The sequence below is a fragment of the Physcomitrium patens genome, chromosome 18, assembly GCF_059467195.1.
Source record: "Physcomitrium patens ecotype Gransden chromosome 18, ASM5946719v1, whole genome shotgun sequence".
In the NCBI taxonomy this organism is placed as follows: domain Eukaryota; kingdom Viridiplantae; phylum Streptophyta; class Bryopsida; order Funariales; family Funariaceae; genus Physcomitrium; species Physcomitrium patens.
In genome coordinates, this window is record NC_143427.1 from 1,684,936 (window position 1) to 1,712,400 (window position 27,465).

The following is a 27,465-nucleotide window of genomic DNA, read 5'->3' on the forward strand; positions in this document are numbered from 1 at the left end:
ACAAGTGCAACAAGTGTAATCAAGCAATTGTATACTACAAAACTAGTCATAGTCTGTTCATTCAATTTTTATCCAATAAAAAATAAAAAATTAAAGTAAAAAATATATTTTTAGAAAGATAATTTCTTTATATTTTCAATGTTCTAAGAAATATGTAAATCCGAGTGACTATGAATAAGTTATGAAGGTTCAAAAAATAAAAATAAATAAATAAATAATATAAACCTTAAGGATAACTTGCTTAAGAGATCAAGAGTTCGAGCCTTACCAAGGCTCACAAGTAGTGTACATGGATGTGTAAGAGAAGCCATGAGGCCTTAGTCTTCAACCCATATGGGACTTATGCACCTCCTTTCTTAAAAGGACTATATTAGTTGTTGATCCTCCTATTTTCTACTAGTAAAATCAATAATTTTACATTTTTAACTTTACTATGGTATTTATAAATATCCAATTTGGTTGGAAGTATTATAAGGCCTTCAAATCTTATTCTATCTCTTCATAATGGCTCCCAAAGTAATAAATTTTATTTTTATCAAAGTCTTAGAAATTACTTTAAAAATTCTTAAAAAATTCTAAATAAATTCTAAATAAATTTTAAAATTTCTAAAATAGTTTTATAATACTAATATCAATTTAAGGCTATAATTTCCTATCTTAATAATTTTATAGTAATAAAATAAATTTAAATCCACTATAAATCCTACTTTCTATATAAATAACTAAAAGACATGAAGTTCTTTCTTATACTTCTTCTAACTACTAACTAAAATTCAATAATAAGTAAAAAAATATTAAATTAATTAAGATGATTACCTCTAAGACTATGTAAGATTCCAATTCTACAACTAATATTCTAATTTTTTATTTTTTAAAATATTTCTATAATATTCACCATATATTATGATTCTAAGTACTCAAAATGCATCTTTTTATCCTAAAAAAACTAGTGAGCTGATTTGATGATTCATATGAGATTCCAAACTACCTCAAGATTAGGTTCATTTGATTAGAGTTTGATTTAGGATTTAGAATTTATTTAGGATTTAGTTAGGATTTGATTTAGGATTTTAGTAAGGACTAATAGGATTTTAATTAAGGTATAATTAAGATTTGATTAAAATTTATTTAAGATAAATTTTAGATTTTATTTTAATACTTCTTTTGAATTTCTTTAGAATTTCTTCATGCTTCTTTCATAATTTCTTTGAGTTTTTTTTGGATTTGAATAAAGCTTGATTAGCATTATTAAAATTTAATTGAGATTATTTGAGATTCTATTAGAATTAAAATCTTATTGTTGCAATATTCTTTCTACCTTCCATATCAAGGTACTCAATGCATTCTCAAGCAAGACTTCACATAATACAATAATGGATTTTCTTTGATATTGTCTTTTGCTATTATAGATTATCTTGTTTCATTGTTTTATATTGAGATCCATGCTTTACAAGAAGTTTCTAGTAAACTTTATTTAAACTACTAAGCACACAACTTGTCATGTCCACGACCTTCCATCCTCAAATAAATAGAAAAATGGAGCATGCAAATTAAACCTTGGAAGATATGCTATAAGCAATTGTGGCACTTTGTTATAATGATTAGAATGAATATTTGACGTCCTTAAAGTTACCTTGCAATGATAGTATTTAAATAAGTACCACTCATTCACCATTCTTTTTTAACATTGATCAATATTTGATTATACAAGTAACTCTCCATCATCTTATGGATACCAAAAACTTGATAATAAGAAAGTTTTTTCAATAGCTTACAATGGTCTTGTAGGAGGCATAGCACTGCCTCTTTATTGCATAAAATTGACAAAAGCAATATGTGAATAACCATTGGTAATATAAAACTTTTTGACAAGGTGACTAGGTATTACTCTTCAATGCTAATTTTTCACTTGCTACATCAATTCAAATCCGTAAATTGGCACTTCAATGGCTTAAATCTTTTTTTCATTTTTGTAGTGATTTTTTATGTTGTATATTGCTTTGAGCTTTTGCTACAAATTTGGGTTGATTCAATCTTCTATATTTTATAATTCAAGGAATTTCATACAGAGCTAAGGCACATTTTGGACCAACACCAATTACCACCACCACCATTATTTATGATTGATAACCAATAAAAATATAAAGTGGACATCATTTTGGACCATTACTACCTTTGCCATGGCAATGGATGCCTACAATGTCAATACAAAGTTCTTTAAAAGAGTTATTCTTATTACAATGTAATATAAAAACCTGTATATAATTTCATCTATTATTAATAAATAATTTAGAGATATCATTGGAAGCAAAATGAGGACGTTTTACATTAATAAAGGAAGATTAATTATAGCGGCATATAGATAAGATATTTGTATTGTCGATACATAGAGATAAGTAGTTAAAGCCATGTTTGAGAAGTTTTTAGAATTAGATTAGATTGGTGGGCTATGTCAGATCTACCATGGAATATTTTAGAAAGAACTTAGGATAGTTATCTAAGTAATTTCCATCATTAAGAACATTCTAGAAAGTTCCAAGATGGTTAAATAAAATATAAATAGGATTGGTTTGGACCATTTGAATATTTGGTTATGTATGGCTTTGGTCCTTCTCTCTTAATAAAGTTTGATATTACACTTTTTTATTTAATTTTGTTTTATTATCTTTTGCTTTGTTTTATCTTTCATATTTCATTCTATTTAATTCTTTTTAATTTTATTTTGATCTATATTATTCTACGTTGTGATAAGATTTATATTGATATGAACTAGAAAGAACTTAGATCTTAAAGATAATCTAGTCTCATTTTAATCTTAAAGCATTGCTTATGAGCAATTTGAGTTTATAATTACTTTATAAGAGCTTTGCAAAGTCAAGGTTGTTTTGGATGACTTTGGATTTTATGAAATAAAATAGGATTTATAATTTAGATAATTTTATGAATTTTGTAGCAAGTCATTAAGTAAAATTTTATACGATTTTAAGTATAGTTGTACTAAACATATGTTATGAATTTGAGCTTAATTAAATAATTCAATTACAGGTCATTCAAGTTCAAATAGATTAGGATCTCAAAATTGGATTATTAGGTCTAATAAGATTATCTAAGATTTGCAATAATCTACCAATTAGATTGAAGTGATTTTTATTGAAGCTAATAAGTGAATTTATTTCCAATACTTATGAAAAATTTGAAAATAAGTTAATAATTCAATTAAGAATTATTATTTCTAGAAAATCAATATTAAGATCAATAATAGAAGATGGTCAATATACAAGCAGATTATGATATTTTTCTCCCATTTTATAAGTTTTATTTTTTTCAAAATTATTATGCTTGTTTTTAATTTAAAATTGAGATGTATGTAAAATTTTAAGAAAGATAAATAATTTAATCAATAGATATTGAGATTCTAAAATTACTCTAGGATTAATTTTTATTCGTTAAGATTCATTTAGGATTTATTTAAAAATTTATTAAGATTTAGTTTAGGATTTAAGATTTGATTTAGGAATTAATATTTGATTTAGGATTTAGGATTTTTTTAAGATTTCTTTTATATTTCTTTAAGATTTTATTAGGATTTGATAGGATTTTTTTTATTATTTTTTAAAAAATTCTTTAAGAATTTTTTTGTATTTTTTTTTTATGATTTTTATAAAAAATTAATTGGACTTGATTAAGATTTGATTTTATTTATTAAGCTTTAATTGTAATTTATATATGATTCTATTAGAGTTATTAGGATGTATTGTTATAATTTTTTTTTACCTTCTATACCCAAATATCTAGTGTATTCTCAAGCAAGATTTTACATAATATGATTCTACTGGTCCTTTGTAAGAAATAATGTGAGAAAAATTGACTTCATCCAAATTGGTTGCAGTTATGCCAAAAGCCTTTTTTTCATATCTTTTGCAATCCTCTCTTTCTTTAGTATCTGCATGTATATTTGGATGCTCTTTACTTTCATCTAAAATTTTCCAAAGATCCAAAGATACCAACAAAACATCTATTTTGACCTTCCAATGGTAGAAATTGTTCTTTCTAAATATTTTAATCACTTTCAAACCTTTATCTTTACTAAAAGCCATGTCTAAGAAGAGCTTTAATTAAAAAAATATCATAAAATAAGTCTCTATGTGCTCAAAATCACTGAATCAATTTTAGACTAAGAAAATCTTAGAATGTCTTTTTGTGAATATTTGAATGCTTTCTCACTCAAAATAATTTCAATTTAAGTTTTTAAAGCTTTTAACAAGTATATACACTCTAATGAATCTTAGTATCAAGATCTATTACTCTTTCAAACCAACTATTTTACAATATATACAAGTTAAATAAAATAACTTTAATAATATAAAAAGATACTATCAAGGTCTTTTTATAAGGTCTTAAATTCAAAATCCTAAGAATTAAGAATCCGCAAAGTAATGTTAGAGATTTATAAGGTCAAATTCAACACCTCATCATACCAAAATATAAGTTTAGATCTTATTAATCTTAATATTAGCAAATACCATAAGATTTATTTTAGAAAAGTACAATCACTAAAAAATGATATCAACTTATTTAAATAGTACAAAAAAAGCATGGTAGATCTATAACCCATTGAAGAATTACAAAAAAAAAGATTCAAGTAAGTAAAAATCAAAAATATTGCATAAAAGAGAAGTGTAGATTGAAATACCTATCACTTTCAACATCCTTTATTTATAAGAGAAGTTTATATTTATTATAGTTAAATTTCATCTATAATCAATTTTATCCTTCTTTGCTTTATTTAACTAAATTTTTAGATTTTTCTTAATCTGGCTGCCACTTGAAATCTTAGCCACTACATTAATAACTTATCTTCACCTTTTTGTTATCTTTTAACTATTAGTAGCTTATTAAAAGTAATATCATCTATATAATATCTTATTTTTATTTTAAAAATTAAGAACTTATACAATATCTAATAAAGGTCTTATTTTCTCTTCTAAATCTTCTTCTTATTTTCTCTTCTAAACCTTCTTCTTATTTTATGATAGATTTTTTATTTAGAATCCTAAAATCAAAAAGCTTTTATCTTTTTAAATTTAAGAATTTTAACTTGTTCTTTAAATAAATAATTTGCTTAAAAATTTAAAATATCTTTACTAAAAAATTTGAATATGTACATGTAGAAGTTATAGATGGTCATTTTTTGTCTTTTAGAGATGTTATTTATAATATTCTTCCTAAAGAACTAGCAATAAATTGTTATAATAGCCTAATAATATTCAATGTAATTAGATCTCTTTTTCATTTCAATCATGGCTAAAAAATATAATTCTTGCATATATTAGATTTTTTATAATTTTAATTTTTTTCAAAGTATAATTAAGAATTTTATTAATTAAATAAAAAATCATAAATCTGGTAAAATCAAATATTTATTTATAAGTACAAGAACATTCAAATATATTACAAAAATAATTATTTTTTATAATTTATACCAAATCTATTTTTAATAGTAGAATGACTTCAAATATTATTCCAAACTAATATCAAGGTTTTTGAAAAAAATTTAAGAAGAATAATACATATATTATTTTAGAGCATTATCTTTAAGATTGCTCAATTGACCTTCATGAGGGAGCTCAATTGTCATTTTGACCAATCTATAATTTATTACAAAATAAATTGATTGATCCTAAAGTATATATTATTAAAAATATTCCTAAAAAATTTATATGTCATTTAAAATCTATAACAAAAGCTCTTTTCTTATTTTTGAAGAAAAAAATAAATAATTATTAATGTATGAGGATTATTAAAGATTCAATAAAATTATTGTCAAAAATAAGTATCTTTTATCTTAGATATTTAGACTTTTTGGTCAATTAAATCAAGCTAAGTTCTATACCAAAATATATTTATAAGAAAAATATAACTTAGTATACATTAGAAAAAGAGATAAATAGAAGATTACATTTCAAATATTTCAAATATAATGTCATGCTTTTTCGACTCACAAATGCACCAAATATTTTTCAATATCTAATAAATAATAATTTTTGAGAGTTTTTAAATGGTTTTATTACCTATTATGTAGAAAATTTTTTAATTTAATCTAAAAATAAAAAAAACATCAATTTCATGTTTTTTTGTGTAACAAAATCGTAAAGATATGGGACTATATACTAAGATGGAAGTATATATATTTCATACAATTCAAGATTTCTTCTTAAGATACACCATTTCAAATGATGGCCTTATGATGGATCCTTAGAAAGTTCAAATTATCATAGATTGAAATTTTTTATAATAATAAGTAATATTTAATACTTTTTTAGAATTTTCCAATTATTATTAGATATTTATCAAGATTTTTTTAAAAAATTATAGCTCTATTTACATGTTTAACTTATAAGGAAAAACTTTTGTAAAATAAAAAAAATAAAAGAGCATTTGAAGCTTTGAAGGTAATTTTTATTTATATACTAATATTATATTGTATTGATAATTTCAAAGAATTATTTTTATAGAAAAAATTATATCAAAGATTTTTTTAGAAGTAGTATTATTATAAATGATAAAAAAATAATGGACTTCACCAAATAGCTTTTCATTCAAAAAATTAATCAATAGTTGAAATTAATTATAAGATCTATAACAAAAAAAATCTTTTTTTTATGAATTTATTATAAAAATAATATTATTATTTTTAAGGTGCTTTTAATCAAGTAATTATTTACATAAAGTACAAGAATCTTAAATATTTCATATAAGCATATATTTTGAATCATTAACAAGTCTAAAATATGTTTTTATTAAGATTTATATTTAATATTATTTATTAGCAAGAAAAATAATAAAATTTATTATATACTTTTAAAGAAATTTTTTATCTTTTGAAAAATATATATATATATCAATAACAAACTTTTCTTTTCAAACCAAAATACTTTTATCTTTGAAAAATAAAATTAATATTGAATATTAATTTTACCTTTCTTAATTAAGTCCAATCAAGTATGTTCTTAAATCTTTTTATTCATGATATTAAGAATAATTCTTTTAAATCTCATGATACTTCTAAGTTTGAATTTAAGAACAATCTACTTTATTTGAAAAGATACTTATATATTCAAGAAGATGAAGCAAAAATATGTATTCTTCAAATACATTACAACTTTTAAGTTGTAGGTCTCTATAATACAACAAAACCTTAGAATTAATCTCAAACGTTTTTAGTAGCTTCAAATATAAAAGATAGTTAAAGACTTTTTATAATCATATAATATTTATTCAAGATGAAAAATTCATTATTATCAACTTAAAAAACTTTTTCAACCACTAAAAATACCAAAAAAACCATTATTTTTTTGATTCTATGGATTTTATCATGAATTATTAATTTCAAGTTTTTATGACTCTATATTTGTGATAGTAGATTATTTTATTAAGATAGCAAAGATAATGTTAAAGATAATCTTTGACATTATCTTTGATATTATCTTTTAATTTATTATATTTGTGATAGTAGATTATTTTCATGTGACATCTTTAATAAATTTTTAAAAAATTAAATAATTGAATAAAGAGATATCAGATCCTAAAAATAAAAAAATAAAATCCTTGCAAATAAAGAAGGTGTGGGAGGTTTTTAGCCACAAATTTAAATATTTTGTATAAACCAAGGAATTTTTGGAAGCCAAGACTTTATATTTATGTTAAAGATGGATATATGTAGCTATGATAAAATATTAATATAAAGATAAATTTTTAAAAAGAAATTATGTATTTTCTTTAAAATTACTAAAAACCTAACTTATCAATAAATAAGTAATTATGATGTAGTATAGCAAAGGATGTTAGGAAATTTTTAGATACTCTAAAGAGCCATATGTAAAAAAATTCTTAAATATAAAAGGATTTTATTAATAAAATATCTTTTTGATATTGTTATGTTTATTTATCCTTTACATTAAGAATAAATCACTTATTATTATTTGGTCAATAAATTAAATTTAATCTTCTATATTTAGATATTTAGTATATTTTTAGATCATAAATTACATGATATGGTAATGCATATAAAAAACTTAACTTACAAGATAAGACATGTGTCTTGCAAAGTTAATACATATTGGAGGTCTTATAAAAAATTACCTTGAAGCTCTTAGTTAGATAGTATATATGGAGGTAAGAATGAAGCCTTCTTCATTCTTATCAATGCCTTTTTAGTCTTTAGTCTTATTTCAAGACTTTTTAATCTTTTTATCATTACCAATATCCATTCTAATTTAATTTTATACCATCTTTGAGTGATTTTTTAGCCTTTTCAAGTGACACAAGAATATATTAATCTTTTATTTTTTTGAGATTCATATCTTTGATATTAATAAGAATAAAGAAGGATTCACTCTTCCCTCTATATATACTATCTAATTAAGAGCTATTTAGTGACATTCTATAAGACCTCCAATATGTGTCTAATTTACAAAATATGTATCTTAACTAGCAAGGTAAGTTTTATATATATATATATATATATATATATACTATATAATTAACTTATATTACAAGCTCTCAATATTTAATATTTAATATGTGGTTAATTTATTAGCCAAATATTCTACCTATTTATGACCTATAAACATATATTAAAATGAAACTATATTTATAAAGCTTCTAAGAAGTTTTTTTATAAGATGCTATCAAATTAATCTATTTTTTTTGTTTAAATAATTATCAAAATAAATATGTATGCTCGTGATATAATTTCCTTCTAGAGACAAATTCTACAAGGAGAAAAAATCACATATTGATGAAATTCAAGATGCAATAAATTATATTTGCTACATATTTTAATTTTTTTTTTCAAGGTAGTTGATAGATTTTCTTATTCATTGATTATGTCATATTCTAAGATAGGAATAACACCTTGATATTTGATCATTATTAAAGTTTTCTTAACTTTCTTTAAATAAAATATTTGTAACACCATGAAAATTGTTCTTACCTTCAAAAAAATTACCAAACATTAGAAGTCTCTTCCAAGGTCATAATACCAAACATATTATATCTCGCCATTTGTTTGAAGAAAAGCATGTCATTTTTGAAGGTCTTTATTTCTATTATATTATCTTGAAGGTTAAAATAATTTTAATATCTTGTCTAATAAGTTAATAAATGATATTTTTTGAATTAAATTTTTTGATTATTGAATTTTTATCTTGTTAATGCTACAAATATAAAGAAACCTAAATAAAAGATAGAAGATAAAATACACTCTTTGTTAAAAAAAAATTCTTTTATGAAAAAGATTTATTTGAAACTTTGTCTTAGTTTTGATGAATATTATTAATAAAAAGTTTTGACCTTCTTTGCTTTATTTGCAAGATTTTTTTTGGCTTCCATATAAATTCACTAATATTTTATCTCTACCAATGAACAAGATCTTTCAACCTAAGTCAGGTTGCTTTAAGTCCAAGACTTCTTCTTCTTTAAATTCTTGATTATTATCCAGTTTTGTAGAATGCAATGGGATTTGTCTTTTTTACAATATATTCATTGTCTTGTATGATTCATGAAGAGACACATAAAATATGAGATAGATCTTTGTAGGTTCCAATAAATGTAATTAATATGCAATTAGATTGATTTATTTATAAATAAAAAATAATTTAAATTTATAGTAATCTAACTTGTTACAATTGTAAATAGCCTTGATATTATAACAAAGTAGACATACCTTATTTCCAGCATGGAATTGAGGTTGTTTCTTGTAATGGCTATCTGCATTGTTTTTTTTTTTTTATTATTTTTTAGCTTCTTTTAATTGTATCTTCATTGTTGTATGTAGCTCAGATAAATAATTTATCAAATTTTTTGTTGTAAGATTATTAACTTTTAAAAAGTCAAAAGCATGAAATCATAGATGATAATCATAATTATCAAAGCAAGTTATTTATTAAGTAGAAGAATGTATGTTTTTATTTTAAACAAACTTTTCAAATGGTAAAAGAGTTGTCTAATCATCTTATTGGTAGTTGATGGTAAATTTCAAATATTGCTTCAAAATTTGATTTATGCACTCTATTTATTCATTAGTTTGAAGATAGAAAGCTAAAGATATTTTTATATCCACTTTTAGAATTTTACAAATAATTCTTCAAAGTCTTGATACAAATTAAGTCTTTCTATATAATATAATATCTATTGCTATTATATATCCTTAATAATCTATCATAGCAATAGATATTGTCAAGAAAAAGTTTAACTATTTTTTTTACTTGTGATAGATTTTTTAAATAATACAAAATATACCATCTTAATGAAATAACCTATTATCACAAATATACAATCATAAAACCTGAGATTAAAAGATTTATGATAAAATCCATAGAAACAAAAAACCATGGTTATTTTAAAATAGATTAATGGCTAAAGAAGTCCATAAGTTCAATGACAAGGAATTTTTTATTTTGAATAAAATTTATATGATTGTAAAAAGTCTTTTACTACCTTCCTTATTTATAGCCACTAAAAATCTCTAAAAACTAGCTTCAAAGTTTTATTGTATTTGAAATGTCTTGTTATTGAAAAGTTGTAATGAGCTTGAAGAATATGTAATTATGTTTTATTTTTTGAAATATATAAGTATCCTTCAAAATAAAATAAATTATTCTTAAACTTAAATTTAGAAGTATCATAAAACTTATAAAAATTATACTTAATATCATAAATAAGAACACCTGAGAATATATTCAATTGAATTTGCTTGAAAAAATTAGAATCAATAGTTAATATTGATTTCATTATTCAAAGATGAAAATACTTTGGCTTCAAGAGAAATTTTTTTATTAATCAAATACAACATAATATAAGATTGGTACAAAAATAAATGTTGTCTTTAAAACTTCAAAAGATGCATTGGTTTCTTTGTTCTATTCAAATTTGACTTTACATGTCAAATGTATAAATAAAATTGCAACTTGAAAAAAAAAATTAATGAAGATCTAGTCGTAATTAACAAATTTCCAAAAATATTAGATATTTTTTTATTATTTTTAGAATCTTCTAATCCATGATAGTTTGAACTTTTTTAAGATCCATCATAAGGCTATCATTTGAAATAATGTATCCTAAGAAATCAACTTCAATAGTGTGAAATATATACTTTTTTATTTTGGCATATAATTCTACATCTCTAAATTTTTGTAATAGATAATAAATATAAAATTCATGTTTTTTTTATATTTTTAGAATAAATTAAAATATTATCAAGAAAATAAATGATGAAATCATAAAAAAAATTACAAAAATATTATTTATTAAATATTATATTTATGACTCCAAAAAGTATAACATTGTATTCAAATTATCCATAGTAGATTCAAAATGTGGTTTTTTATTTATCTCCTTTTTTAATATGGACTAGATTCTATATTCCTTATATCATTGTCAAGGATAAGAACATGATAAAAATAAATAAATAAATGAGACTTCTCTCAAAGAAAGATGATAAAATAGAAATAACTTGATATGTATATTAAGAAAGAAACTGGAATGGCTATTGCCAAAAGCCAAGAAAACTAGAGACCCTTGAAACTAAACTGGAAGCAAGAAAAGAGTTGATAAGAGAGAAAAAGGCTTCACTCTTGTCTCTATATATACTATCTAACTAGGGGCTACGTGGCGATGTTCTATACGACCTTCAATATGTGTTGACTTTGTAGGACACATGCCTTGACTTACAAGGCAAGTTTTTCTATGTGTGGGCTACATAGTTAGCTTGGTCTTCAAGCTAACAACATGTGTGGCACATGGCCAACTTGTTGACCACGTTCTTAATCCAAAAAGTCAATTAAAGACACCTATAAAGTCAAAGCAATGTCTATGAGGCTTCTAGGAAGCTTTCATAGCAAATATTATAGAATTAACTTATTTTTACCTACTTTTACTTATTTCTATTTATTTATACATATAATTACTCGCTTACATGCATATGTCCGTGATATTATCCTCTCTTCTAGGGATGAGTTCGATGAGGAGTGGTCATCATATATTGAGAAAATCTATGATGCGATGAATTGTATTCGCCACATATTCTGATCTTTGTTTTCTTCGAAGATGATTGATAGGGCCTCTCAACTATTGATAGTGTCCCATACCAGGGTGGGAAGACCACTCAGTCATTTGATCATTGTTGAGGCCTTCATAACTTCTTTTGAAAAAAATATTTAGAACACCGTCAGGAGTTGTTTATACCTATAGTAAAATCACCAAACATCGGGAGTCCCTTCAAAGGTCATGATATCAAACCTGTTGTATCTCGCCATCTATTCGAGGAAGAACATGTCGTTCTTGAAGATCTTTATCTCGATTGCATCATCTTGAAGGTTGTGACAATAGTAATGTCTCATCCAGTAGGTCTACAAACTAAGGCTCTTGAGTTGCATCCGTTGGTTATTGATTCTCCATCTCTGAAGCGTCACAACTACAAAGAAACTACAAACAAGGATTGAAAGTAGAATGTTATCTTGCTTGGATCATGTTTCTTTTATAATGAAGGTTTTCATCTTCATTTTGATGGATGTCGTCGATGAAAAGCCTCCATCACCTTTGCTGCATTTATAAGATTCTTTACTATCTTCCATATGCATTGAGTAATATCATATCCGTGCCAATGGACAAGATATTCTAATTTATTTCAGCGCCACCTTGAATCTAAGACTTCTTCTACTTCAAACTCTTCATTATTGTCTACTTCTATAGGAGGAGGTGGAGCTTGTGGTCTACTTGGTATATCCACTATCTTGTATGGTTCAAGAAGAGACACATGGAATACTAGATGGATTTTCATTGACTCCCGTAGATATAAACGATATGCAAATAGATTGATTTATATAGAAATAGAAAATGGTCCAAGCCTTTGATAGTCCAACTTGTCTTAAGGACGAGTGGTCTTGATATTGTAATGAAGTAACCATACCTTATCATCCATGTGGAATGGTGGTTGTTCCTTTCGATAGACATCTGCATTGATCTTTTGTTGTTCTTGAGCTTCTTTTAACTATGCATTTATCCTTGCATGTAGCTTTGACAAATGAATTGTCAAATCTTTTGCAATAGGATTATTAACTTTTGAAAAGTTAAAAGTATCAAGTCATAGATCATAACCATAATTGGCAAAGAAAGGTGTTTGTTTTGTAGAAGAATGTACCGTGTTATTGTAAGTAAACTCTACCAATGGCAAAAGAGTTGTCCAATCATCTTGTTGGTAATTAATGATACATCTTAAATACTGCTCCAAAACTTAATTAACACGCTCCGTTTGTCCATCAGTTTGAGAATAGAATATCGAAGATAGTTTTATATCTACTTTTAAAATCTTGAAAAGAGTCCGCCAAAATCTTGATACAAATTGAGTTCTCTTATCTGATATAATATCTTTGGATAATCCATGATAGCGATAGATATTATTAGGAAAGAACTTAGCTATTTCTTCACCTATGATAGATTTTGTATATAGTACAGAATGTGCCATCTTAATAAAACGATCTATTGTCACAAATATAGAGTCATAAGAACTTGAGATTGGAAGATCTGTAATGAAATCCATAGAAATAAAAGACCATAGTTGTTCTGGAATGGATAATGGCTAAAGAAGTCCATAAGGTTGATGACGAGGAGTTTTTGATCTCAAGCAAACATCACAAGATTTTACAAAATCTTTGACTATTTTCCACATTTGACACCACCAAAAGTCCCTGAATATTAGTTCCAAAGTTTTCTTGTACCCAAAATGTCCTGCTACTGGAAAGTCATAACGAGCTTGAAGAACACGTAATCGAGCTTCACCTTCTCGAACATATAGGCGTCCCTCAAAATATAGTAGATTCTTCTTGAATTCAAACTTGGAAGTATCATGAGACTTTGAAGGATTTCCCTTAATATCATGAATAAGAGGATCAGAAGATATACTTGATTGAACTTGCTTAATGAAAGTTGAATCAATAGTTAGTATTGATTTCATTGCTCTAAGATGAAGATGCTCTAGCTTTAAGAGAATTTTTTTGTTGTTGATTGAAAGCAACATCTCCTTCCTTTGGTGCAAGGTAAGATCGTCTTGAGAGTACATCTGATAAACCTTGTTGTTTTTCTCGTCGATAAGTGATGTTGAATTTGAATCTTGACAAAGACATACTTCAACGGACTTAGCAACGATTCAAAATACGTGTTGACATAAAATATTCAAGGTTCTTATAATCCGTGTATACTGTGACTGGACTAGAAGCACCTTCTAGATAATAGCGCCATTCTTGAAATGAATCCATGATTGCAAGAAGTTCTTTATTGTGGATCTCGTAGTTGATCTCGGCTGTTGAAAATTTTTTAGAATGAAATGCTATTGGATGAAGTTTATCATCTATTCCTATTTATGACAATATGGCATCCAAAGCAAAGTCTGATGCATCTGTTACTATAAAAAATGGCTTAGAAAAATTGATGCAATACAAGATTGGTGCAGAAACAAAGGATGTCTTCAAAGCTTCGAATGCTACTTTTGCTTCTTGATTCTATTGAAGTTTGTCTTTACAAGTCAAATGTATAAGTGAATGTACAACTTGAAAAAAGTCTTTGATGAAGATCCGATAGTAGTTGGCAAATCCCAAAAAGCATTGGACATCTCTTACCGTTTTTGGGATCTTCCAATCCATAATAGTTTGAACTTTCTTAGGATCTATCATAAGTCCATCATTTTAAATGATGTATCTTAAGAAGTCAACTTGAGTAGTGTGAAATACACACTTTTCTATCTTGGCATAGAGCCCCGCATCTCTTAGTTTTTGTAATACATGACGAACATGAAGTTTATGTTCTTCTGGGTTCTTAGAATAGATTAAGATGTCGTCTAGGTAACAAACAACAAAATCATCTAAAAACTTCCATAAGACATCATTCATTAGATGTTAGAATGTTGCTGGTGCATTTATAAGTCCAAAAGGCATGACGTTATATTCGAAATATCCATACCTTGTTTGAAATACAATCTTCTATTCATCTCCTTCTTTGATGTGTACTAGATTGTATGCTCCTCGTAGATCTATTTTTGTATAGATCTTACCTTAATTCAACTGATCAAAGAGTCTAGATATCAAAGGTAGCAGGTACATATTTTTGATAGTGATTTTATTGAGTCCTCAATAATCAACACACATCTGCAATGACCCATCTTTTTTCTTCACAAATAGAATTGAAGCTCCTATTGGAGATTTGAAATGGCATATGAAGTTCTTTGCTAAATTCTCTTCAATATACTCCTTGAGTTCAGCTAACTCATTTTGAAATAAATTGTAGATTGGTCGAAATGGCGGTTGTGCTCCTTCTTGAAGGTCAATTGAGCAGTTATAGGAACAATGTTCTGGAAGTGTATCCACATTCTTTTTCTCAAATACATCTTAAAAATCTTGATATTGGCTTGGAATGCTACTTGAAGTCTTTCCACCAGTAGAAACAAGTGTGGCATAAATGACACAAGATGATCATTCTTTTGCAGCATGTAAGAAAGTTCTTGCATCTACAAATACAAGTTTAATTATACTAGACTTATGACTTTCTACTTGATTAACTAAGCTCTTAGTTATACTTTCAAAAAAGTCAAGACTACGAGAAGTCCAATCTATTTTAGGATTATATTTTTTAGCCATGAGAAACCTAAAATGACTTGATTAAAAGGAGATCTAAAGATATTAAATATTACAAAGCTATTATGACCATTAGTTGTTATTTCTATAGGAAGGATTTCATGAGTAACATCTCTTGAAGACAACAGACGACTATCTATGACTTCTACATGAATAGGTTTAGTTTTCTTCATTAAAAATATGCTATATTTTTTAGCAAATTCTTCATCTAAGAAACATGATGAGTCTCCTGAATTTAGCAAGGCACAGGCTTTGAGATGTTTAGGTCCTAGAATAATATTTATCGTAAAACATAGAGAGGATTCTGAGCAGAGGATAGGACCTTCACTAGGTGTTGTACAAGGTTCCAGCCGCACGATCCCTATTATAGTTGGACAAATTTATTTTCCGACATGCTATCTTTTTTGATCACAGTACTCCTCATTTTATGCTTATGTTGCTTCTTTGAGCAATGTTGAGCAGTGTGCTTAGGTTCTCCACAATATAAGCACAATCCTTCCCGATAACGACGAGTCTTTTCTTGCTCAGTAAGAGCTTTGAAACGTACCGCATCAATTTGCATATCCTCTTCTTTCAAATGTATGTGTTGAAGAGATGTTGGTGTTGCCATTGAATTATAGTAACGTTGAGGACCACTTGTATGGTTCTCAGATCGGAATTCAAAAAGACAATTGTTGCACTTCACAACAAAGTCAATTGCTTAGCTCAATATTTGAGGATTAGGTAAGTTGAGCATTAATTTTTTTTACCTCATATTATAATCCATAGAGAAATTGGCTAATAAGTGCAGCATCATTTTACTTGATATCAGTTGCAAGTTATCAAAATTATAAAGCATATATCATTACTGATCGATTGACTTGTTGCAAAATATGGATCTTATTGGTTGCAATATGAATTACATCATGTTCTCCATACATAGATCGAAACTCCACCAAAAAAGCCTCTAGATTATCCAATATTGGATCTCGTCATTCAGGAAAAGATGAAAAATCATGATAGTGCTGAACTTGAAAGAAGCGTACTAATGAATCTAACTTGCGATCTTGAAGTTGGATAGCTTTGGGATTGAAGTTCAATTGCAAGTTGTACTTGATTAATAAATTCTCTAAGCTTTGATTTGGTACCATTAAACTTCTCAAATAGGGCAATTCTTGGTTCTCTAACATTGGAAGGGCGTTCCATGATAGGAGAAGGGACATGATTTGGTACAGATGTTGAAGCAGCTCCAATCATTTCTATATCTTCTTTTCCTGCCAATCTTGTTGCTCTTTGACGTGGTAAATTGAGTTGATGCATTGCAAGCATTAACTCCCTCAATTGCTCTTGCATTTATGCCATTGCACTCTTCATTTCAGCAAGTTCTGCCATGATAACACTTAGAAAAAAAAAGATGTTGAATATCACTTAAGACAAATAGAAGAGAGGACTTGAGAACAAAGGAAATACTAAAGATAATATTAGTTTAGAAGAGGGTAATCCGCAACTTCTAATATGCTTATGTCTTATCAAGAGAAAAGAGTAATCCACTTTTAATCAAGATTAGACAAAGCTTTCATATTGTAAGTGTACTCTTATCAATCTGTTAAGGACAAGAACATGATAAAAATAAATAAACAAGTGAGACTTCTCTCAAAAAAAGATGACAAAATAGAAATAACTTGAAATGTATATTAAGAAAGAAACTGGAATGGCTATTGCCAAAAGCCAAGAAAACTAGAGACCCTTGAAACTAGACTAAAAGCAAGAAAGGAGTTGACAAGAGTGAAGAAGGCTTCACTCTTGTCTCTATATATACTATCTAACTAAAAGCTACATCCTGATGTTCTATAGGACCTTTAATATGTGTTGACTTTGTAGGACACATGCCTTGACTTACAAGGCAAGTTTTTCTACATGTATTTTTCTAAGTTTTTCCACGCCACATAGTTAGCTTGGTCTTCAAGCTAACAACATGTGTGGCACATGGCCAACTTGTTGACCACGTTTCTAATCCAAAAAGTCAATTAAAGACACCTATAAAGTCAATGCAACATCTATGAGCCTTCTAAGAAGCTTCCATAGCAAATATTATAGAATTAACTTACTTTTATCTACTTTTACTTACTTCTACCTATTTATACATGTAATTATTGGCTTACATGCATATGTCCGTGACAATCATATACCTCCATATATTTGATAATAACCTATGGAAGAGCTTCTTAGAAGCATTATAGATATGGATATGACTTTTTACATAATTATACATGATTGATAGGTGAAAAACTTGGCTAACAAGTTGGTTACATGTTGCACATATTAGTGACTAATGATACAAGTGGATTATGTAGTACACATGTACAAAACTTGTCTTGCAAGTTAGACTTATATCTTGTAACTTGGACTCATATTAGAGGTCTTATAAAACGTTATTATATAGCTCCTAGTTAAATAGTATATATAGAAGCAAGAATGAAGTCTTTTTTATTCTTTTTAATTCTTTTTTGGCTTATAGTCTAGTTTAAAAAATCTCTAATTTTCTAGTCTTTTGCAATAGCCATTTAAGTTTTTTCTTGAATATACATATTTCTTTATTTCATATTTTCTATCTTTTTTTGAGAAATATCTTACTTATTTATTTATATTCTTTGAGTTCTTGTGCTTAATATTATATACAAATTCTGTATGTATTCTTTTTAGCTAACTAAAATCAAATTAAGTATTTAAAAATTTATTTAAATAATTTTTTTTATTAATCTTTCTAATAAATATTTCTAAAATAATAAAAAAATTTAAAATAATCTAAATTTCTTTTTAATCTTTACTTTTATAAAGCTTGCAAATTAAATCTATCATTTTTTTAAAAGTTTTAGATTATAAGAATATAAAATTTATACAAGATTAGATATTTTAAGATTAATATCATAAAATATTATAAAAATTGATAACTTTATTTATAAATTATACATTTTTAAATAAAAAGATATCATCTTGATGTATTGCAAAAAATTTAGATCTATAATGGTATCATTTATATTTTAATTAACATAAAATTAACAAATCTTGAACATGTAAGTTTTTAATGTATCTTTTATATTTTAATTTTTTTAACATATATATGTATATATATATATATATATTTTAAGTAGCTTTTTATTCATAATTGTGGTATTACAATAGTTAAAAGTTTCTGTTCTGCTCCGATAACTCCCGGTTCCGTCTCTTTCCCGCCGGCTTTTCCTGCCACTCCACCCCACCTGGCCAGGCCATGAGCGCGGGTGCGATGCTGCACCCGTCCAACCCCCGTCCGCGTCTCCGTTCGTTCGTTCGTTCGTCCGTTCGTCTGTCCGGGAGGGAGAGGTTCGAAGGCTCGGACTGCGTAACTTTTCCTTCGCCGCGTGCTCCTCCTGCAATGTCTCCTCGCCTCTGCTGCTGCTGCTTCGCTTTTCGGTGGGCATCCAATTCCTCCTCCTCGTCCTCCTTTTCTTCCGCTGGATCTTCATCCTGCATCCTCGTGCAGTTCTGCTCTTCCTCTGGGGCTGTGCTGCATCTTGTCCCTGGCACGGCAGGCCCGCTGCTTGGGTTTGTTCTTTCCTTGCGTTATTTCTGCCTCTGCTTGTCTTCCTCCTTTTGTTGCCTTTCTTTGCATTCTGTTTACTTCCTCTGCCTTCTTTGCACTGTTTTCTCTCTCTCTCTCTCGCTCGGGTTTGTCTCCCCTTCTCTCTTCTCCTCTCGCATCCCTCCTTCCCCTCTGTCTCCGCTTGTCACAATCTTTTGCTTACTTCCATTGTCGTACTATCCTACGAATCACGCGACTTCTCCGGTGCTGGTGATTCTGTCATGTACCGTGATCTTCGTTATATTTTCCAGATGTTAGAATTGCTTTTGTCGGTGTAGAGCGCTGCTGGATTATTGTACAGAATCCAGAGGTTTTAAACTCCTCACGAGCTAATCTATCGTTGGTCACAGGCGCAATGCATGCATGATCTCTAGTTGACTATGCACTGAATTGATGCTTATTTGACGCAACTGGTCCTCATTACGAGTTTTCTTTTTTCTTTTTTCTTTTCTTTTTCTCCCTTTCTTTTTTTCTTTCTCTCACTCTCAATTGCTGCGGTTGATGTTTGTAGACCTTACATATTTTGGAGTAGAAGAGCAGCATTTCATTTTTGAATTGCCTCTAATATGATTTAAGAAGCTCAAGTATAAAGTATAATTATTGCCCCATCAACCCTGTCTCGTATTTATCAAGATACATAATTTGATACGAAAACGGGTTGCATCACCCTTTGAGAAGCTTTGTTGCCGTCTAGTGTAGAGCCTCAGAAACTGAATGTTGCTGCTGAATATGAATGAAAGATAACCTTCAGGTGTTTTAGGAGTAGTGATCATCAAAGTTAGAGGGGAAATTGAATGTGGAGTTTGTCCTGATGATAAGTTCTAAGGCTCGCTCGAAAGCTACTGGGTTCAATTCATGGTGCGACGGACCATGATTCTGGAATCAGGGTTTAGCAGTGTCGCACGTCTTCCGTTTTTAATCCTGATTCTAGAAGGTTGAGTACAAGGGGTTTGCGATCTTGTTTCTCATGAGTGGCAATTATACACATTGCAACGTTTTTAGGTGGCGAGTTATGGTCTAATTATCGACATCTTGTTCAATTCTGTGTGACACCTCCACGCTTGCAGTATTTGCGATCTGATCCTTATTGTGTAGATGTTGATGATTTCATCTGTTGCTTGCAGTGCATCTGTTGTGGAGTTTGCGCACCTCCCTCTCCTTCGTCGATTCAAAGTGATGCCTTACAAACATAGTAATTCTGTGCTGTACGCACAGCTACTGGGGCTTGAGCTAGGAGAATCATAACGTTAATTGTTATCTATTTTCCTGCACAAGGAGTTATAATAATGTCATCGATTGATAATTGCCTGTGACGTGTTTTGGCGTTCAAGTGGTGATACGAAGGCATGGAAATTTCAAGTAAAGTTCTTTAGCAGACCGGATCAGAAAAGGGATCCTCTTCATCTGCCGAGGAGCAAATACAGTCGACTGAATCTGAAAATGGCGTCGACCTCCAAAGCCATTTTTTCTTTTATCTGCCTCGCTCTCCTGTTGCCATTATCGTCCTGTAATTGCGTCGCTCCGCTTTACTCTCATCGGACTCCATCTGCACATGCCTGGCTAGCCTCCCGCCTCCGTTCTAAAAATGTGGCTTCCCTGTCATCTGCCCGTTGGTCCCAACTTGGCCGCCTCCCGCCCCCACCTGCTCCTCCGTCTTTTACTCTCTTGGACTCCGTCTCCCGACAGGTAGGGTTCTCTTCCCGTTTGCTCTTTTCCTTTCTCTATCTTAGATTATCTCTATTCACCTTGTTTTTTTTTTTTTTATTGTTTGGCTCCCTACAGTTTGTTAACTGGCTACATCAACACTCTCACCCTTCTCATCCTCGAAACTTCTCCATCACCCCCATCGAAAGGCCTGGTTTTAAGTCTGAAGGTACTCCGTTCAATATTTCTTGTTCATGATGTCTACATCTTTGCAATTAAAAATATTGCTGGTAAATGGCTTTTTCGTCATATAAGAAACCATGGCGTTGTGATGTCTGTTATGAGCAGAAATTCCCTTGGCTTTGGCTGCGTTTGCCGCGAAGTCTTTGAACAATGGAGATGTTCTCCTTGACCTTCAGGTGAGAAGCTTCATTTATGGAAAATCTGTAACACTCTGGATGGAATCTTCCTCGTATACAGTACAAGATGTACAACGGGGTCCGAGTACGGATTGCTATTTGTGTTGTACAATTTTAACATGCCTCACTTGACATGGCTTGTTGGCGACTGGTGATTTGAGTATGTCCACATTCTTGCAATAGTTGTTTTTAAGGAGAGTCCATTAAGTGTAAACTTATTTGGATCGCACCTTGTTTGAGATGTTATTTGGTCTTGGCAGCTGGATTCATGGTTGTCTGATGTATTCGCCTCTGAATCGATCCCTTCGCTTAAAGATGCTCCATGGGAGGTGCGCCTTGCCTCCATACTTCTTCACGAAAGGCATGCCTCTAATCTCTTGACTAGTAATGTGTAGCCTTTTTGATGTCTTCAATCTTTCAATTGCATGCACATTGTGGAATCGAACTTCTGGGAATTTCTATATCAAAACTGAACTTATGTGGTGAGTTGATCTTGTGGCAGAGCCAAAGGCAGCGGGTCTAGGTGGGACCCCTATATTAAGGCACTACCAGATTTCATTTTTCTTCCTCTATTCTTTACGGATCTGGTATGTCACATCTTGACTGGGTTCATCGTGGTGATTTTCACAGTTGCTGGTGGTTGTTTAAAATTTCTTAGACACTAACGTTTATTGAACGTCTGCATGTTCAAATTGTTTTTTAAACAATTATCTATGTAAACAAGAAGTATTTTAACCATAAGCAAAAAGTATTTTGTTCATTAAATCTTTGATACAGGAATTGAATAATATTCAAGATGCTTCCGTGCAAGATGAAGTTCAACGTTTGAGGAGATTCATAGAATCGACATTTCAATCTTTGACTCCGGAAGAAGTGGCTGGATCTAAGTTTACCGAATATGGTACACAAAAACCTTAAGCTTACTTTGAATCATGCCTCAGATCGAATCAAAATTGTTGCGATTATGATATACGAGATTTATACCGGGCCGGAATGATTATACCGTTTTGGTTTGAAGACTATCATCAACGACAGAATGAACTAGCATTCCTGAAGTCGTTGATTATTAAGATATTTTGTACTAAATTGCCTAGTAGCTGCTTAATTCTAAGGTATTATGTGTGCCGAAATTTTGCATGCAGCATGGGCTATGGCAGTAACCTACAGTTCAGCTTGCCGAATAATTGTCCAGGGTACCATACACCATGTATTGGTTCCATTTGTCAGTTTTTCTTTTGAGCCAAATTCCAAAGGTAATTATTGTTCATTACTTGCTTCCTGACATTGTCAGTGCCGTTGGTTGTTGTATGAACTTGCATGATTCATTTGACTTTCTGTTGAATAACTTTCTTGGACAGTTGTTAAGCTATGGATGTTACTATTTAACTTTGCTTGTTTTGATACAGTGACTGCTGTTATTGCGGATGGAAGCATACGTTTGCAAGCAATTGAGAATATTCCAGAGCATAGTTTCTTATCTATGTCATACGACCACAACAACTCAAGTGATCTTTTTATCTTTCGTGGTAGGTGTTTTCAATTACCTCTTGTAATGATATGTTTCTGTGAAGAAATTCTGGCGAAGCTCCTTAATTGATTTCTATCTAAAAGCCAGTCTCAGTAGGAAGTTGCAGCATAAGTATATCATGTAATATCTCTGGTTTTTTTCTTACCTTTGGCAGGTATAGTAGACAGCAAACTCATCAATGTCCTCCTTTTCAGCAGCCTTCTGGTAAGCATTGTGTTACTAAACTCTTGACTCCTTGTTAAATGAATCTTTGCTATCTTGTCAAAGTTTTTGATTCTATGTGCTATTATCCTTTAGTCAGATTGATGAGAGAACTTCTTATTGGCTTCAGGATCTGGTGGACTGGTATGTGACTTCATATGGTGCTCTCAATAATAATAAGTACTTGACTTTGAGAGTTGTTCAAGATGCGAAGGTTGCTTTTGAAAACCAGCTCATGTCACCTATGACAACCACAGATCTGAGCGGTGACGGACTTTTTATTCTGGGATTGGATGGTAGCGTGAATCCTCGAATACTTTGTTTACTTGGAAGTCTTTTCTATGCGAAGGAACTCCTTGCCAGAGAAGTAGGGAGAGAGAACATGGACATTACAAATATGAACAACATGATAGGCACACAGTGGGAAAGGGACATGAATACTATGGTTAGAAGCTTTCTTAGAATCAGTACTCTTGATTGCGAGAGGATTATGGGATTTGATGATAAATTTAGCAACTCAACACTCTCGGCATTAAGAGCTATCAAGGAGCGAATTCACGGATTGATGTGTACATCAACTACAGCAGAAGAAGATAAAGCCTTTTTAGCTGCAGCTGAATGGGATGGATTTGGAGGCTTGGGAATTAGTGAGTCCGGCTGTCCATCTTGCCGTTGGCAAATTGAGGAGATGAGCTTCAACGACTACCTTGCTGTTTCATATCGACTGTATCGCAAGGGTGTTCTTAAGATATTAATTTCTCACCTGTCTTGTCTGGATGTTGAGGAAAATATAGCCCCTTCTAATGTCGTCCATCAGAATGGCACAGACACAACAGATCAGGTATTTGTAATCCATTCTCTTTTTGTGCACAAGCAAAGTTCAGGGTTAAGGCAGTACACCATCTATATTCCAAGTCATCTTGAGGCATTCTTTTCCAAATCAGCGCTTGTTGCGTCTAGCCTCCTGTTGGCCTCAAGTTTTCTTGTAAATATAAAGGGCTCTAACTATTAAGGATTGCTTCTCTTCAAAGGATGTGACTATTCAGGGCTTGTGTATGCTAATGTCTGAAGTCACTTTTCTGACCCCAGTGTTCTTGTATCAGTAGTTCTTCAATCAATTATATGCTGAGTTTTATGTCACATCTAGCATTTTGTGGTTTGAGTATCAGTTATTTGTGTTGCTACTGAGAATGTTGTTCTTGAATTGTTGGAAATATGCTTATGAATGGCACTTACCACTCGTTATTTGGAGGAGCCTAGAAGTTCCTCATAAAATATTGCAGCACTCAGGATGCTTTATGTCAAGTTCAGAATAAAAATTTGAAAGTTGTAGAATGTTAACAGTAAGGGTTTGTTACGAACTCATGTTAGTGCTGATACATGTATGCAGTTTGTTAGCTGGATGGAAGGGAATGGATTCTCAATTTCAGAGAAGCTTTCAATAACGCATCTACTAGCTGGAGATGGAAAGCTTGTGCGAGGTGTGGTAGTTTTGAAGAACATCAGACGTGGGGAAACTTTATGCAACTTGCCGGTAAGGACCCTTTCTCGTACAGGAGTATCTTTCACTGGAATATTTCATGTGGTTGTTCAGTCTGCTGCTATTGCATCCATAGACTGAAGTACTGACGTGTTGTACTTTTGATGTCATTCACCAGTTAGATATGGGATTGTATGACAATGAGACTATAGTTGCAGGAGAAGTTGATAGCTGGGACCGGGCAGCTGCCCGGTTACTGCGAGAAAAGTACGTGATATCTCACAAATATCGGTTCATATGAATGTTTTATTTGTTATTTCGACACATTATACGTTGTCCTTTTCGTGCATTTAGACACATTTGGCTGGTTTGTTCATCAGGGCAAAGGGTAGCTCTTCAGCATGGGCGTCCTATATTAACATTCTTCCACAGAACATGACTGTTCCGATTCTGCTCGAGGACCATGTAAATTTTTCATATCCAAGCTAACTTGGTTGTGTAATTGTTGATTACTTGAGCAGCTCTTCCGGTATCTGTCATTTTGACAAAGATATAGAGACTGAGAATGTTGAGGATATGCTGCGTATGGAAAAAACGATACTTGAGGGTCTGTTTGTGCACCTGCGTAAACGTGACTAAAAGCTGCTTGAGTGAATTAGAGCATGAGCATAGAAGTTTGACGTATCTCTTTTTAAGCTCTCCAGAGTATATAATGAGCTATACATGGTCTGCTTAATTAGAACCAATTTTAATTTTATTGAGTGTATTTATGTTATGCATTTTAGACTGTAATCAAAACTTTGAGTTCATAATTATTCTCCTCTAGACCGATTAATCTTTGCACTCATCTATCCGATTCAATCCGAGTATTTATTTGAGTGTGATATCAATTTGATCACATGAGAACAAGCTTCATGTCTGGAGACAAGTAAATAGTGCTTTACTGCGGTGCAGGAACTGCATGAGGTGCAATGGTGGCCAGTTTTGCGAGAGCTTGTGCAAGTGAGAAAATCCATTCGAGAAAGTTTTTCTTTGTTGAGCGTTGATGACCTTGCTGGAGCAGATTTTGAAGAGTACAGTACGTGATGTCATGGAAACTTTTGTCTTGTTGTCTCTGCTTGGCTCATAGTTCTTATTTTGAGCTTTTTTATTGTTTTACTCTGAGTTCTATATTGAAGTCTGTGTATATTTTTGTGACCCTGACTATCATTGTATCATTTTTCTGTTTTTGACAGGATGGGCAGCAATGATGGTTCACAGCCGAGCATTTACTCTTCCTGTCTTTGCTGACGATCATTATGCCCCATATGTGATGATGCCGTATATGGACATGATTAATCATCATTACCACTATCAGGTTATCTCTTTTAAAACTCTATTGATCTGAAAGTTGCTTGTCATTTGTGTGCAAGTAGTCTGATTGCTTGCACATGATTTTTCAGGCTGACTGGATGTCGCAACCAATCTGGGGCGGCAAGGTTGAGATAGTTGCAAGACGAGACATTAAGAAGGGTGAAGAATTGTTTGCATCCTTCGGTCCTAGAGCCAACGATAATCTGTTTCTTTATTATGGTGAGAACATCAGTTGATCTCTACAAATTTTATGCTCATTTATTATTTTCGTTCTGTGCTTCCAAGGTTTTATGTAGTGTAGTTCTCCAGAGCAATGTAAGTCTGTTGGCAAATTTTTTACCTTTTATTTATCTTAATTGTCATCTAAAAAATGAATCACCTTAACGAATGTATGTCTTCAGCATTGCAGGTTCTTGTGTGCTAGTCTGTAGCTCCTCCACTTAAAGTGTTTTGCTGTTGCTAATGCCGTCTCAAGATTGACGTGAATCTAACAGTACCTTGACTTCAGGTTTTGTACTAAAGGATAATCCTTTTGATGTAGCTGGAATTTTCGCTTCATATGAGGTGAGATGATTCACGTGCATCTTCTGTTTCATGCTGAGCATACTTTGTTTGATCTGGTTTATCTAAATGTGGAGAGGATTGAATATTTAGTTCTCTTGTGACAGCAGTTGACGCAGGAGATTTATATTTGTGTTAGACCTGTATGTACTTGCAAATTCTTCTCATGTTTTGATCAATTCTAATGCAGGATGGTGTTAGATGGTTTCTCGATACATGGACCACAAGCTGCAAACATTCCGTGAATCCTCGATCTTTGGCTTCTTGCAAGAGGCTACGGTGGGAGGAACAATGGAAACTGGCTAAAGATGCATTGGAGAACGTTTCAGGACGAGGCGCAAGCCTAAATCGAGAGTGGTGGCATCTTGTCAATTTATGGGCGGATATGGGGTATCAATACATTCCTTTCCAGCCAGGTCCAACAGTTTATTTTGCAGGCATAACAGACCCAAGCCTAATTGCATTGTTTGAATCTGTTGTCAACAACACGCTGCAGTTAAATCAGACTATATTAGCTACCACTAAATTTAAGGAATCTTCCCTTAGCACAGGAGTGAGTAGTAACCAGACCCTAAACGTGGGTCTTCGAAGCTTCTTCACGTGTATGAAGAGCCACATAAGAGAGCTATCCCAACATCCTGTAGTGGAGGGGCATCCTTGTTGGGAGGAGTTTGTGACAGTGTCCGAGATTGCGGACGCCTCAACTTGGTCGTTGCTAGTGGGCAAGATTGCTGTGGGTGTGCGGTGTCTGGAGGTGCTATCGTTGTTTCCTACTACAATCGAAGAAGACGAAGCTTTGATCAACGCAAGCAATAATAGTCGCACATGTGTTAGTGGGACGTCCTGCTCAGGGCGACAGACCGTTAGTGAACATCTTCAGTTAACTCGTGAATATCGCTATCTGAAGAAACTTATGTTGCAAGAAGTTGTGCATAAATTGATTTCCTGATTCTCCCAGGCTTGTTTGTCAAGTAAAACATGGCCTTTGGTAA

At 30.7% G+C, this 27,465-nt stretch overlaps 2 protein-coding genes across 5 annotated transcripts in view; both read left to right on the forward strand.

Moving 5' to 3' along the window:
- The window catches only part of LOC149987421 (uncharacterized), a 57,170-nt gene extending 36,401 nt beyond the window's left edge, over positions 1-20,769 (forward strand). Inside the window, exons 3-4 of the mRNA XM_090244532.1 lie at positions 18,934-19,510; positions 20,412-20,769. Of these exons, the coding sequence (XP_090100658.1) occupies positions 18,934-19,510; positions 20,412-20,532 (698 nt within the window). The 3' untranslated portion in view covers positions 20,533-20,769. The remainder of the gene's footprint in view (positions 1-18,933; positions 19,511-20,411) is intronic.
- Positions 20,667-27,465, forward strand: LOC112295293 (uncharacterized). Of its 4 annotated transcripts, none has more exons than XM_024546652.2 (18): positions 20,667-20,973; positions 21,070-21,160; positions 21,280-21,350; positions 21,611-21,679; positions 21,853-21,937; positions 22,128-22,251; positions 22,493-22,603; positions 22,757-22,876; positions 23,033-23,082; positions 23,210-23,920; positions 24,470-24,613; positions 24,738-24,826; positions 24,940-25,024; positions 25,514-25,637; positions 25,795-25,916; positions 26,002-26,131; positions 26,421-26,476; positions 26,664-27,465. In XM_024546652.2, exons 3-18 carry the CDS (start codon positions 21,325-21,327, stop codon positions 27,420-27,422), a joined length of 2,805 nt encoding a protein of 934 aa, XP_024402420.1. In that variant the 5' UTR covers positions 20,667-20,973; positions 21,070-21,160; positions 21,280-21,324; the 3' UTR covers positions 27,423-27,465. The 4 variants fall into 4 exon arrangements, with proteins under 4 accessions (XP_024402420.1, XP_024402419.1, XP_024402422.1 ...); XM_024546651.3 differs by having other exon boundaries at positions 20,670-20,973; positions 21,611-21,711; XM_024546654.3 differs by having other exon boundaries at positions 20,670-20,973; positions 21,611-21,711; positions 26,675-27,465.